Below are 16,001 nucleotides of genomic sequence, written 5' to 3'. Positions count from 1 at the left end.
GTTTAATCCTATGAATGCTTTTAATTTACTGTCATCAAGAAGTTCATTTTATTTTTCATCTGCTTGGTTTGTGGTTTGTTCTGATGTATTAAGATGATATGCGCTTGAAGGAAACACTGCATCTTGCTGATAACACACAAAGCCAACCTGGCTGTAGGTTACTGTCATCGTGATCTAGGTGATATCACTTACTTTCCTTTAAAATGATCATAATAAAATAACCTGGGTTCTAAGGTTTAACAGAAACTGCAAGTTCACTTCCTTAGTTGTTTTATTTATTTATTAATCAACAGCTATGGTCATTTGGCTATGTAGTCTTTTATTAAGTCATCCCAATGTAGGTTGTGGTTTAAACCACTTATTATGTAACTTTGACATGACAGACCCACAGAATTGTGTTTACATATATCGTAGCTAATTTAATTGAGATACTACAAAGCACAAGCATGCTCACTGCAGACAATAAAAAAATCTGGTTATAAATCCAAAACTAGGGACACACCATTTTTGTTTGAAAGTTAACATTTGATGTCCTCCTAAGATTTGCTATCCACTCTGCTGCATTAAAAAACGAAGTTATAAATTAACCCTTTTGTTCCCTGTTCTCTGATCTCATGTTACAGCATAAAGACGACCAGGCACCTGCAGGAGGCTACTCTGTGTCTGCTCCCCTTTGTGCTCTGAGATGTGTTTCAACTATGTATTTCTGTCAAGGCTGACAGTTTTGAGAAGGCAGCCATTGTACTAAGACTTATCTGGATGAAGCTCATTTTTCGATGTTGTTGTTTTTCAGGTGAAGTATAAAACCAATCCCCTGCACATGGCTGGTGTGATTGCGAACTGCCTGAGAGAAGAGCGGAGGATCATTGCAACAGCCAGCATGCAGGAGCAGGTAGCTGCAATGCCACCTAAATGGAAATTCAAGGTTTATCACCAGCCTGCCTTAAGCACAGGCTAACGTGGCAGTTTGTGTCGGGCCATGGCTCCCTTACAGTAGAGGACTGCCTTGTATCTCTTTTTCTCAACTGTGTGTCTTCCAAGTGAGGAGCTGCAGTGAACCAGCTTTCTAGTTTTCCTGCATTAGGGGAGAGAAAAGGGGAAACGAATTGCAAGATTGCAAAGAACAAAACCTAGCAACTCAGAGGCAACTTGTATTCAGACACAGTTGGTAATGTACAATTCTAGTGAAAGAAAGCATTTACATTATACTTCCCTTCACCTTGTCGAGAGTTGTTAACGTTGCTTGGGGTGAACCGGAATATATGACACAATTGTATGGTGTATGGTAAATCAAATAAAAAAATACTATTACTGCAATCAGCAGCATGATATGATGTCATCCTGATCCAGGGGCCGCTGGAGAAGTCCATGCAGAACTCTGTGGTGTTTGAAAGACAGAGGAACCTGGATAATAGAGTAGCCGTGATCAGAAGCAGTGTGCAGGTAAGGAGAAAATGGTAACCAGGGATTGTTTCCTGATTTGCAAGTGAAGAGTTTTCTAAACCAGTATTAACCCTTAAGGGCTGGACCAAGACATTTAGATACATTAACTTTTAGATTGGAGTTTATTTCATGAGGAAATAATGAGAGGTTCCTAGGGTGTAAAATAACTAGATCAATATTTGGATTAGATTGAAATCACTTCTCCTTCTGACCAAACGAGGGAGTAGAAAGTATAATAAAGAAACAGGAGTATGTATGTCACTATAAACACAACATACTTGTCAAATTACTGTATCAAGCTTTACTCGCTTAATTTGAATTTTGAATTGTATTGCTGCACATTTGTAATGCTTGTGTAACCTGTAAGCCTGTAAGGGCGTCTGTCAATCAATAAATAATAATAATAATAAATAATACTGACATTCATTGTTGTTCTGCCTTACAACAGACGATCGAGCAAGGAGTGAAGTATTTGGAAGACATGCAAGATGACTTTGACTTCAGATTCAAAACACTGCAATCCAGAGGTGGGTGTCCCTCTAACAAATGACTGGGGCTGAGGATATAATGCTTGGTACTCAAGAGTGTAAGAACTTAAAAACAGAGTATATTTTAGTGTAAGCCATTGCACAGGTTGAATGATCAGGCTAGCATTCCAATGCTACATTTTCTCTGCTTTGGTGTATTGTTATCACGGCTAAGCCACTGTCCTTTTATGAAATTTAAATACATTTAATAATAGTAATTAATACTTCATCTGCTGCCTTTATAAATGTTGATTCACGTTCAGTAGCAAATATGCATTATAAATATACAATGCCACAGAGTGTATGGCAGTTTAAGCACAAAATACAATCTACAATACATCGTAATTCAATAAGGTACAGGAAATTATATAAAGTATTGTAATACAGTATGCATGAATAGTGAGCATGTGGTTAAAACCAAGAAGTAGGAGAAAATATGCATGTGTGATATTCCTGAGTTGTACAAACATGCTGGTGAAAACAGGTTTTTTGTAACAAAGCAGAGTAATGTATGGTAATTTCAAAAGGCACCTGCTCCATACACACATTCTCAGGCTACACACACAATACTGCAACCATCCCTTATTGTACAATATGGCAGTCGACCTTTAATGCACTTCTTAACTCCTGCTTACTTGATTCCTCACCTTGATTCTGCCTACTATGGCTACATGTTATATATTTATATAATCTTGCACTTTAATTTGCTTTAAATGTAAATGAGTCTATACTATTCTGAAGTTTGCCTGCTCCGACTCTACTGCACGTAGCACTGCTGTGACTATTAACAGTTGTGCTTTTACTTGAAATGTCCCTAATTCGAATCCGGCATGGTGTGTTTTATCGTGCTCCATTTTACTTCATTTTGGACGACTAAAAAAATACAATGTATTTCTACTGTATTATTACTGTATTATTTCTTGTTGCCAATTTAAGGGCATCTACTAAGAAATAAAAAGAGTGACAAGGTGAGTTTTGAGGAGGCATCAGAATATGTGCAGATATAGTGAAGCTCTGGATGGGGGGAGAAGGAAAATAAGCAGAATGATGAGATAGAAGAGTGGAACAGAGAGTTGTCACAATCTGGAACAAACTCCCCAGCAATGTGGTTGAAGCTGAAAATTTGGGAACATTACAAACAGACTGGATAGGATCCTTAGATCACTTAGTTATTAATGGACACCAGACGAGCACAATGGGTTGAATGGCCTCCTCTCGTTTGTAAACTTTCTTATGTTCTTATGTAAACCAGTTTACAGTGCTAGTCTCAAGACTGTAAACTGGTAGCATGTCTGCTGAAGTTCAGGGGACCCTGAGCCAGTGCAGGTAGTGAAGCAGTGAAATACGTGAAACACAGTGTGGGGTGAGGAGCTGTAAAATGTCCTTCCTGATGGGGCTGAAATTGTAAGGAAAGCAATATCAGGCTGTGGTGTGTACACTGTTGTTATTCCCAACCCTTTTATTTGAAACGATTAACACAAACAGATGTAAAGAGATGGATTTCTTAATTTTGTATCCTCAGACCCAGCAGAACGAAATAATCAATTTGTAAGGCAAGAGGTGAACACACTGCAGGAAATGCTGAACAGACTGGACTTCAAAAGGAAGGTAAATACCATCCACAATAAAGACATATCTGCCTTAATATTCCCTCAAATAACACGGTTTTGAATCTGAAGCAATTTGGTTATGTTGGTTTCTCCACTTTACCAAACTGTCCATAACAAATATGCAAACATACTCATACTGGAGTATACAGCAGCTTCCCACAGAAATTGAGGGAAGATTCGGTTGTTCAGTAGCCCCAGCCTTTACTATAGCTCCTGCCAAAGTGAGTCCTGATCGTTGGACTCCTTTTCTAGTCTTCTGTGTATCTTGGGGTGAATGAATGTGCCATCAATTATTTCTCATGCATTTTCACACCTTTTCACTGAGCTGTTCTGGTGAGGGTTCTCTTGGCTAATTAGAATTACCTTGTAGGAAGCTGAGAAACCACACAAGTGCTACAGACTCCTGTCAAAGGTGGAAGGGTGGTTTCACACCAGCACCACACCTTGTACGGCATTGTTTGTATTTCTTCACCATTATGTGACATATTCCAGCAGGTTATGTAATAGAGATGTGCTCATGTTAAACTATCTTTTCTTTTTCCATTTGAAGTTTAATGTGAGATTGTCAGTTGCTTGTTTTGCCTCTCATACTCTGCGACCCCCGCGCTCACACAGGACGCCATGCATGAGTTCCCACGCAGTCTGATTCGCAGACTCTGTTCACACTGACGACACCAACTGCAGAATTAAGGCGCTACCTTCGTAGAAATGTGCTGTAACACATTACGGTAATACCTCAGTAAAGTGCAGGAAAGCAAAGTGAAATCACAGTCAAAAGAGATACCACAATCCAAACTATGAAACAGGAAAAGTACAGGCATGGTTTAACCACCAATTGACGAGGCAAAATCAGGCTGGGATTAAATTTTAAAAGGAAACTCCAAATCTTTTCAGTGGCAGCTTCATTTTGTGTGAGATGCTTATTTTTTCTACTTTTAAAAGTAACCACTATCAAGTTTGTAGTTTTCTACCGGAATGTTAGTCAAAGCTTTGAGACAACACGTGATATTGCACTTTCCAGCTATGGAAACCCTGCATTTATTGTCAATTGCACCTCTGGGAATTCAGAGGATTCACTGGCAAATGCATGACATTGGCCAGAATCAAACTACCAAAGCTCAGGACCATAGCGCATAACCCAGATTGCAAATAGAGGCTTTTACTGGGGGAGCTGGAAAATCGCAGATGATCAGACAGATCAAGGCAATACAATTAGAATGTAGACACACACTCACCATCATCTTATTAGTGCTAAGAAATTGGCTACAGAAAGATAGCACAAAAAATGTAAAATATAAAACCTATAAAATAAGGGACAGGAGCAACTCCTGTTTACAGAGCAACTTGATTAGTCAAAGTGCCACTACCTGTGATACATTTTTTTTTTAAATTAAGTTTGCTCCAAAGGATAATGAAAATTGATTAACTTGGTCACACTTCCAGTTTTTTTAAAGTCAAGAGGGTATGCTGCTTTTTTCAATTTGTCTGAGCTCTCAATTTTAGCCAAGCTGCTTTATTTTGGTCAACCGCTAAATTGAAGGATAACTTATCAGCCCTGCAGTGATATGCAATATTATGATGATAACTATGAGGTACAACAAACTTTTTCTTTATCATTGCTAGCAAGAGCAGCTTCTGCCTGTTTGATTTCCTTATAACCAGAAGAGGGCACTGTGTGTACCTCAGATTTCTTAACATGACACCTTCTTTTTACAGGAGGTTCCTTTGAGTATTAAAGCAAACTAACTTACAAACCAGCAAAGAAACACAGCACTGTAAAGCTCTACATATGCATTTTGATTTACACCTTATAATGTGCAAGATTGTAGGTTTAAGGGAGACAGGCAGAGATTAGAAAGTTTAACACATGGTTGAAAGCTTGGTGTAGGGAAGAGGGGTTTAGGTTTATGGAACATTGGTCTTTCTTCTGGGATAGATGGGACCTGTACAAACCGGACGGTCTACATCTAAACAGAAGGGGGGCTAATGCATTGGGAGAGCGTATGTGCAGTGAAATTGAGAATCATTTAAACTAGGAACCAGGGGGGCAGGGAGCTCTGACAATGGGAGATGTTCAACTAAGGAAAGAAAACCAAGGGAAACTGCCAGTAGGAAAGTCCTGAAATGTTTGTACCTCAATTCCAGGAGTATAAGGAACAAGATGTTAGACTTGGAAGCCACAGTGCTGGCGTGTGACTATGATGTTGTAGGAGTGACAGAAACATGGCTTACAGAAAATGATGGGGATGAATACAAGTTGGAAGGATACACACAGTTTAGGAGAGACAGGCAAAATGGAAGAGGGGGTGGGGTAGCATTATATGTGAAAAATGACATTGAGGCAGAAGAACTTGTATTAGATCCCAGTAACGGAACAGAATCTTTGTGGGTGAAACTTTTGAACAAGAGATCTGGAGGATTAGCGGTAGGAGTGTGTTACAGGCCACCAAACTCAGATATTCAGAAAGATGCTGCATTGTACAGTGTAATCAGGACTGCATGTAGCAAGGATGTGGCTGTTATAATGGGGGATTTCAATTCCCCAAACTTATACTGGGAAAGCTCAGTGGGGACTACAGAAGCAGAAATGGAAATGGTTGAGATGGTAAATGACTGCTTTCTAACTCAATTTGTCAGGGAACCAACCAGAGAGAGCACATGTATTGACTCGATCTTTTCAAATTACCAAGATAGAGTCAGGGGGACAGTAGTTAGAGAACCAATGGCAAATTGTGATCACAATATGGTTAGCTTTGAGGCATTCTTTCAAAAAACAAAGTCCAAGTCTAAAACAATGGTCTACAATTTTAGAAAAGCAAACCTTGAAGGTATGAGACGGCACTTAGAAGAGGTACAGTGAGGGAAAAAAGTATTTGATCCCCTGCTGATTTTGTACATTTGCCCACTGACAAAGAAATGCTCAGTCTATAATTTTAATGGTAGGTGTATTTTAACAGTGAGAGACAGAATGACAACAAAAAAATCCAGAAAAACTAATTTCAAAAAAGTTATAAATTGATTTGCATGTTAATGAGTGAAATAAGTAATTGACCCCTTAGTACTTGGTGGCAAAACCCTTGTTGGCAATTACAGAGGTCAGACATTTCTTGTAGTTGGCCACCAGGATTGCACACATCTCAGAAGGGATTTTGTCCCACTGCTCTTTGCAGATCCTCTCCAAGTCATTAAGGTTTCGAGGCTGATGTTTGGAAACTCGAACCTTCAGCTTCCACCACAGATTTTCTATGGGATTAATGTCTGGAGACTGGCTAGGCCACTCCAGGACCTTAATGTGCTTCTTCTTGAGCCACTCCTTTGTTGCCTTGGCTGTGTGTTTTGGGTCATTGTCATGCTGGAATACCCATCCACGACCCATTTTCAATGCCCTGGCTGAGGGAAGGAGGTTCTCACCCAAGATTTGACAGTACATGGCCCTGTCCATCGTCCCTTTGATGCGGTGCAGTTGTCCTGTCCTCTTAGCAGAAAAACACCCCCAAAGCATAATGTTTCCACCTCCATGTTTGACGGTGGGGATGGTGTTCTTGGGGTCATAGGCAGCATACCTCCTCCTCCAAACACGGCGAGTTGAGTTGATGCCAAAGAGCTTGATTTTGGTCTCATCTGACCACAACACTTTCACCCAGTTCTCTTCTGAATCATTCAGATGTTCATTGGCAAACTTCAGACGGGCCTGTACATGTGCTTTCTTGAGCAGGGGGACCTTGCGGGCGCTGCAGGATTTCAGTCCTTCACGGCGTAGTGTGTTACCAATTGTTTTCTTGGTGACTATGGTCCCAGCTGCCTTGAGATAATTAACAAGATCCTCCCGTGTAGTTCTGGGCTGATTCCTCACCGTTCTCATGATCATTGAAACTCCACGAGGTGAGATCTTGCATGGAGCCCCAGACCGAGGGAGACAGACAGTTATTTTGTGTTTCTTCCATTTGCCAATAATCGCACCAACTGTTGTCACCTTCTCACCAAGCTGCTTGGCGATGGTCTTGTAGCCCATTCCAGCCTTGTGTAGGTCTACAATCTTGTCCCTGACATCCTTGGACAGCTCTTTGGTCTTGGCCATGGTGGAGAGTTTGGAATCTGATTGATTGATTGCTTCTGTGGACAGGTGTCTTTTATACAGGTAACGAGCTGAGATTAGGAGCACTCCCTTTAAGAGAGTGCTCCTAATCTCAGCTCGTTACCTGTATAAAAGACACCTGGGAGCCAGAAATTTTGCTGATTGATAGGGGATCAAATACTTATTTCTCTCGTTAACATGCAAATCAATTTATAACTTTTTTGCAATGCGTTTTTCTGGATTTTTTTGTTGTTATTCTGTCTCTCAATGTTAAAATACACCTACCATTAAAATTAAGACTGATCATTTCTTTGTCAGTGGGCAAACTTATAAAATCAGCAGGGGATCAAATACTTTTTTCCCTCACTGTAGACTGGAGCACACTGGATACAGAGTTAGTTGAAAATGGATGGGTATATTTTTAAGAATATACTACTTGAGGCTCAGGAGCAATTTGTACCAAAACTTAGCAAATTGAGGAACAAAAAACACTGGCCAAAATGGTTTAATAGAGGTATGCAAAAAAATATAAAGAGGAAGAAAATGTTGTATAGTGCATACAAAAGGGATGGTGACGAAACAAAATACGTAGAATATGTTGAGCTGCGAAGAGATCTTAAGAAAGGGATCAGGAAAGCAAAGAGGGAAGTAGAAAGAAACATAGCTCTTGGAGCTAAAACCAATACAAAGAGCTTTTTTCAATATTACAACAGCAAACGGTCAATAAAGGAGGAGGTGAAACAGATAAAGGGCAAAAATTGAGGTATCTTGGAAAACGAACAAGATGTGGCAAATATTCTAAATGAGTATTTCACAGAGGTTTTTACAAAAGAAAAAACAGATTACATGCCACAGGTTGACAATCAGTCCAGTCAAACCCTAAGAGAGATCAGGATAAATGAGGAGGAGGTACTAAATGGATTAGCAGAATTAAAAACAAACAAATCACCTGGGCCAGATGGGATATTTCCAACAGTACTTAACGAAATGAGGGAAATTATTTATAGGCCGCTAACTCGATTATTCCAAATGACACTTAGAACAGGGGATGTGCCACATGACTGGAAGACAGCAAATGTCATACCAATCCACAAGAAAGGGGACAAAACTGAGCCAGGAAATTACAGACCAATCAGTCTCACCTGCATCACCTGTAAAATGTTGGAAAAAATGATTAGACAGAAAATAGAGGAGCATCTCAATGAATACCATATTCTTGGAGATAGTCAACATGGGTTTAGACGAGGCAGATCATGTCTTACTAATTTATTAGAATTTTTTGAACATGCAACTGCAGCTGTAGATCACGTGAAAGCATATGATATGATATACTTAGATTTCCAAAAAGCTTTTGATAAGGTTCTACACCAAAGACTGATCCTCAGATTGGAAGCTGTAGGCATTCAGGCTAATCTAAGTAGATGGATTATGAACTGGTTGATGTATAGGAAACAGAGGGTGTCGATTAGAGGAGTCACTTCTAACTGGAGTGAGGTTGTTAGTGGAGTTCCACAGGGATCAGTACTAGGGCCTTTTGCTTTTTCTAATCTATATTAATGATCTGGACTCTGGGATAGTTAGCAAACTTGTCAAATTTGCAGATGATACTAAAATAGGTGGCTCAGCAGATACAATCTTGGCAGCACAGGCTATTCAGAGGGACTTAGATAATATTCAGTTGTGGGCTGACACCTGGCAAATGAAATTCAATGTGGACAAGTGCAAGGTAATACATGCAGGTAACAAAAATATCCACTATAATTACACTATGGGAGGTACAGATCTAGATGAAGTAACGCATGAGAAAGACCTAGGAGTCTATGTGGACTCCTCACTTTCTCCATCCAAACAGTGTGGGGAAGCAATAAAAAAGGCAAACCGAATGCTAGGGTATATTGTCAAAAGTGTAAAATTTAAAACAAGGGAAGTAATGTTAAGACTGTACAATGCGCTAGTTAGACCTCATCTGGAATACTGTGTACAGTTCTGGGCACCACACTTCAAGAAGGATATTGCTGCTTTAGAGGCAGTTCAGAGGAGAGCAACCAGACTTATTCCAGGTCTGAAGGGAAAGTCCTACTCGGAGAGACTGAGGGAACTGAACCTTTTCACCCTGGAACAGAGGAGACTACGTGGGGACTTGATCCAAGTCTTCAAAATCATGAAAGGCATCGACCACATCAAACCAGAGGAGCTTTTCCACATCAGCAGGGACACACGCACCCGGGGACACAAATGGAAATTGGGCTTCATGGCATTCAAAACGGAAAACAGGAGACACTTCTTTACACAGAGAGTAGTCACAATCTGGAATAAACTACCCAGCGATGTGGTTGAAGCTGAAAGTTTGGGAACATTTAAAAATAGTCTGGATAGGATCCTTGGATTACTTAGATATTAATAAACACCAAACGAGCACGATGGGTCGAATGGCCCCCTCTCGTTTGTAAACTTTCTTATGTTCTTATGTTCTTATGTATGCATCACGGTCAGGTACAGGAGAGAAGCTACTAGCGTTACATTAGGTAAGACACAAAGTTTTATTTTCACAACTTTGTAAATTAACTTGTTAATAGCGATTAGCTGTGGGATCTGTGACGATCGGGTTCAATCGGGTCTGTGTGTCCCGATTTCAAATAATAGTCGGGTCTGAGTCGGGTCCTGGTAGCACATTTTCGGCATTTCTTGAGTCTGCACGGTCCGGGTCCAAACTTTCAAATAATAGTCGGGTCCGGGTCGGGTCCGGGTAGCACATTTCCGGGTCTCTTCGAGTTCGGGCACACATTTTTGGACCCGTGAAGGCCTCTACTGTGGAACTAGCTGTAATGGGCTACATTGAGATGAGCTGCAGTAGGGAAAAACCATTTCTGCCAAGGGTTACTGTTCTATCTATCTAACATGAAACCCAATTCATAATATGTTGTTCAAAGGAAACCCATTTAATTTCTGAATGCCTGATGGACCACTGTTGTGACCCTTCTTCTTATGAAAGCCCAGCTGTAAGTGACCACTCTGTGTTGTGTTTCTTGCCCCAGGAGACACTTTCCAAGATGACTGATCTGATCAAGGAGATTGATTCGCTGATGAACACGCAGCTCAACGCCGAGCTGATGGACTGGAAGCGGCGGCAACAGATCTCCTGTATCGGGGGGCCTCTGCTCACAGGCCTGGACCAGCTACAGAACTGGTACATGTCTGACCTGTTTGAACTCCAATTGAACTCAACTTTCCAAAGCCACACCAAGCGTCCATTCTCACAGCCGGATTCTCTCTAAAACACATTTGCAGCCAAAAAAACCACCATCTTTTCAGACTTTCACAGTTCCAATAGATTCAATTTCAGAGGGTCTCTCCCAGCAGCTACCTAACTGGTACCTGCCTGGGTTGCCAAGCTTTCAAAGACACTGTTCAGAAATCTCTTTTTCTGCTCCACTTTCTCACAAGTAGCTTGTGAGGTTTAGCACTCTTAAAAGGTACCAAACAATGTGTGTGTGGTTTTATTATGTTTGCTGACTGTTTTATTTTAAAGCACACTTTCCAATTTTCTCAAGCACCTAAGATACTCGCATCCAGACCACAGCATGGTCACAGGAGTAATTTGTTTTTTCCTTTTAATCTGTCACATCCATACATATAGTTCAAGAACCTTGAACCCAACAGGATTGATACAAATGGATGCATTCCTGGCTATTGGATACACCAGCATAGATTAATTAATCATAAATGTGATCACTTTTATCAATTTGCAGCTACCAAAGTCAGGACAACTTATTTTCCTGTTCTAATCACACAGGAACGTGAGACATTCAGTAAAAAAAAATCTAATTGAGAAAACTGTTTAACCTAGGAGGCTCAATAAAGGTGATTTTGTATGATCTCACACCCTCTGAAACACAGGATAAGATATGCTGAAGTGTAGCACCTCACAACATGTACTCATAGCCAGTGGTCTAATTTTTGTTACCACCAATATGTATTTGAATTGAGACAGTAAACTAAAACACATGGGAACATCCCATTGTGCTTCCCTTCTCAGGTTTAATGAGCTTTTAATTGCTATAATTTATCCACATACACAATCAAACACATTTGTTTCTTCCCAGCTTTGCAAAGCTGCAGTGCAGACAAAATATCAGATATGAGAGCGTGACTGAGCTTCTATTGCTTTTCAGACTGCTCTGAGGGCACGTTTGGTAAATGATATCTATTTATCATTTTTTATTTTTTCTCCACCAGGTTCACCCTCACAGCTCAAAGCTTGTTTCAGATCAGAAGACAGCTGGATAAACTTGAAGAGCTCATCATGAAAGTCACGTATGAAGGAGACCCCATACCACTGCAGAAGCCCCAGCTGGAAGAAAGAGTTAATTTCTTGATCTACCATCTCATTAAAAGGTACAATCATTAGGGTGTGCTAGTGTAAAGTGGTAGATACCAGAAGTTCAAACTAAAATCCTTTGTGGTCTTTTACACACACAAAAAGCAAAGTCTTGCTGTGGGTCCAGGGTGTTGGTATTGAAGGTGTTTGTATGTTGTTTTTCACCCACAGCTCCTTTGTGGTCGAGAAGCAGCCCTGTATGCCCACTCACCTTCAGCGGCCTCTCATTATTAAAACCCAGGTGCAGTTCACTACTAAACTCAGGTAATTAAATAAACTCTTCCATTGTGCCTTTGCTCTCAACAGTCTCAGGTTATATTGGCAAACCCAACCACCTTGAATAGGACAGATAGGTGTGATACCACAAACACAAACTTTTTCAGGCTCTTGGAAAGTACCTATGCTTTTAAACAATAACATGACTGCACTGTCTGTGCTGCATTGTGGGATTAACTTAGGGAGTGTTCCTTATCCAAGAATGATATCAGTCACATGGTGCTAGTTCATTTGAATAATGAAAATTAACTTTTTGGAAGTCTGTTAATCCTCTGGTATTGTAGATAATTGTGAAATAAAGTGAAAGCCTTTATGCTAATTTTATTTTGGACTGCACTATTAAGTGGTACAAAACACAAAGCATGCATACATTTTACACATTTAAAGACGGGAAAAGCTTCAATGCTACATAATGATCACATCTGTTTTGATAACAATATTTTATTTGCTGTGCTGCTAGGTTGTTGGTTAAACTACCAGAAGTGAATTATCAGGTGAAGGTGAAGACAACATTCGACAAGTAAGTGCAATCATTAGCATATGTTAACATGCAATAACATACCACTCTGTTTCATCTTCATAGAACCATTGACTTGGTGCATGTAAGCCCATAATAATATATAGTATACCCACTCCTAATAATAAATGACACCCTTTAAATGACATCTAATTAATCATGCCTGACTGGCAGCCTATACTACTGAACATCCATTTATGATGTCTATGTTTAGAATAAGTTTTTTATTTTTTATTTTAATTAATTGCAGTTCAGTTGTCAACTTCCAGGTGTCCAGTTTCTGAATGATTATAGCCAATTTCATTCCACTTTAACTCTCTAATTTATTTCAAACTACTTGTTTGCTGGCTAAGTGTAAGGGCTGTTTCTGCATCTTAGAGACTGCAGACTTAAATTACAGTGAAATAAACAATGACGTGAAAAAGCAAAGTTTACTAATCAGTTCAGCTCTAGTCGTGTTCATAAAGTAAGAAATTAATCCAGATAAACAGCTCCATAGTTGAATATGTTTTCTTTTTCTTTTTTCCAGGGACCTTCCTGCAGGCCGAGTGTGAGTATATTTGGTGTGAATAATAACCGTTTTGAATAGCATTCGCTTTTAAAATAGACTAGACTTGGAGAGCATGGTTTTAGTCATGGTACCAATGTCAGGGCTGTGCCCCCTTGTGATGAAAGTGTTAACTGATGCTTGAGAGTTAGGGCAGCTTTTTTTTTTTTTTAACTCAAAGTAGTTCACTGCCACACAAATGATTCAGATAAGAGTTTGCTCTCAGCTCTCTGCTTTGTGACACCTGTGGTTTTATAATGCTGAGAAGCCCAGGGCCCAGAATGTGCAGGCTTTGTTGTTTTCTTCTAGGGTTTCCGCCGTTGTTTCAGGTGATGTCCTTTTGTCAGCACGCTCAGTTTGTTTTCAGTTAGCGGTAGTGCTGTCTGCTGGGTTGTTTTTTGTGTTTTATAAAACTAAAACCAAAAGTAGAATCACTACACACACTATCATCAAGAAATTGACAGAACTTATTTTAAAGGTCACCTTGGGGACAATCAGGCAATTAGTCTAGCAAGTCAAGACACTTATGCACTTACTTTGGCCATGTTCATAATATTGTTATAAACATATTTTTTAAGCTCTGATGACTTTATTTAACTTTGAATTTTCATTAAGTTAATAGTGATGTCAGTTTAAACAAGTTCTGGCTGCACAAACTGAAATAACTTTGAATTATACAATAAGACACCCTCCACATGACCTATTAACTGATTAGAAGTCACACACATATGGATTAGACACACAAATGTCTATACAGTGAAAAATGTATATATTTTCATTAAATTTAACCATCAACTACCCTTTTCGCTGTCTAAAAATGTTTAGGTCCATGATCCACTGTAACTGACCTACAGTAGCTGATCTGTGTTTTCATGCTCGTTAAACTTAATGCAACTATTTAAAACAAATGTGCATCCTGTGAAATTTGCACTTCTTGCATTTAGGTGTCCTAAAATGTCATTGGTAACTGAAGTATTTTTAAATACTGATAATTCCATTAACGGGATGGCATTTATACACAAGATAAGAGGGATAGGAATTTTTGGAAATGCTGCTCTGTGATTGGCTGGTTTCTCATATGTGATTTATAATTACAAACTTATTTTTAATCTCTTGTGATTTAATTTTTTTTTTTCTTTGTATGCATGTTTCTTTCCTTCTCCATCAGGAATCGTCAGTTCTTCATATTTGGGACCAACACGAAAGTGATGGATGTTGAAGAATCCTCCAATGGATGTCTCTCTGTGGAATTTAGACACTTGGTAACAACTTTACTTCTGTTTATGTGGTTCATGTGGTTATGGGTACATTTGTGCCACTGTGTCTCCATTCCTACTTCTTTTGAATGCCAGACATGTGAGAGAGAAAAATAAATTCAAATCAGTGTTTTGAAAACAACCCAGAGGGCCACAATCTATTCAGCTATACTCCTTAATAGTAAAATTAATTATTTATCTGTCACTATTTCATTAATTAATGGTCACTATTACAATCTTTCCCAAGTGTTTAGCAGGTGGAAGATTAAAGAGACATTTTGACATATATTTTGGACTCTGTTTTGAACAAACAAAAATATCCAGTATTTAATAAACTCTGAAAACTGTGAACATTTTTATTGATCTAGTATAGAATCTGAATTATCACCTTGCTTATTATGTGTAATCTAATGCACACCCATTCCTCTTATAGGAAGTGGAATCTAGAATAAACTTGGTTTCATAGCTTTAAGCATCTTATTAGCCATATGTACTTTGCTGCATTAAGAGAAGTTAACCACAACTTTTTCTATACATTTATATTAGGGTTTCTGTAAATAAAGGAATGGCAGCATGGTGATGTGGTGGTTAATGCTGCTATACCCAGACTTGTGCTCTGTGCCAGCTAGGTTAGCCTCCAGCTCACTGTGACTTTGTACTGGATTGACTGGTTGATGATAATGGATGGATAAATAAAGAGGTGTGGAGGTTACCTATTTTGTAAAAACAACCAAAAACAATTAGAACAAAACCCCATCACAATTCCAAAAATACACTATATATTGATATCTCATGCTGTAGACTGTTAGCCTCAGTTATGAACCCCCCCCCCCATCTCCTCTTGTTCTGAAATCAATCAGTATATGCACATCCACATGCAAGAAAAACTAACATTTTGATGCAGTAGCGATGTTAACATTTGGCAAAAGTGAAAATGTACGAGATCTTTATAATTATCTGGTTTTAATCACAGGTTTTAAAGCAGGTTCCAGTGTAATTTTCCTGTGTAATTACTTTTTTCAGCAACTTAAAGAGAGAAAATACGTCAACGGAACAAAGGGGAACGAGGTGAGAGAACTTTGCTCTGTGGCTTTTTCTGGTACCTGAGATACAGTGACACTCATTGCACCTCAGCCACTGCCAGTCGAAGTAATAAATGTAGAGCCATAGCAACAGTATACTCACAGGAACAGAATCAACATTTGAATACTAGCCATTTTCTCCCAAGGAGTAAGAGAGAGCAAGGACAGGGTCCGAGTCCATGTATCATAACTATCTGGAACATTAACAGACAGATTCTCTTTGTGATGAAGAATGTAACAAAAATAATATTCACTTTTAGCCCTATAGGTTTATACTGAATGTAAGTTTT

The 16,001-nt window shown here is 39.2% G+C and overlaps 1 protein-coding gene across 1 annotated transcript in view; it reads left to right on the top strand.

Moving 5' to 3' along the window:
• The window catches only part of stat4 (signal transducer and activator of transcription 4), a 71,780-nt gene that overhangs the window by 13,802 nt on the left and 41,977 nt on the right, over positions 1-16,001 (top strand). The window contains exons 4-14 of the mRNA XM_066688538.1: positions 794-892; positions 1,351-1,443; positions 1,892-1,970; positions 3,493-3,578; positions 10,691-10,842; positions 11,892-12,050; positions 12,205-12,297; positions 12,770-12,829; positions 13,356-13,376; positions 14,542-14,635; positions 15,653-15,697. Of these exons, the coding sequence (XP_066544635.1) occupies positions 794-892; positions 1,351-1,443; positions 1,892-1,970; positions 3,493-3,578; positions 10,691-10,842; positions 11,892-12,050; positions 12,205-12,297; positions 12,770-12,829; positions 13,356-13,376; positions 14,542-14,635; positions 15,653-15,697 (981 nt within the window). The remainder of the gene's footprint in view (positions 1-793; positions 893-1,350; positions 1,444-1,891; positions 1,971-3,492; positions 3,579-10,690; positions 10,843-11,891; positions 12,051-12,204; positions 12,298-12,769; positions 12,830-13,355; positions 13,377-14,541; positions 14,636-15,652; positions 15,698-16,001) is intronic.

The sequence above is a fragment of the Amia ocellicauda genome, chromosome 16 (genome assembly GCF_036373705.1).
Source record: "Amia ocellicauda isolate fAmiCal2 chromosome 16, fAmiCal2.hap1, whole genome shotgun sequence".
NCBI classification, from domain to species: Eukaryota; Metazoa; Chordata; class Actinopteri; order Amiiformes; family Amiidae; genus Amia; species Amia ocellicauda.
Note: the sequence above shows the minus strand (reverse complement) of the source record. Positions and strands in the feature narration are given on the sequence as shown.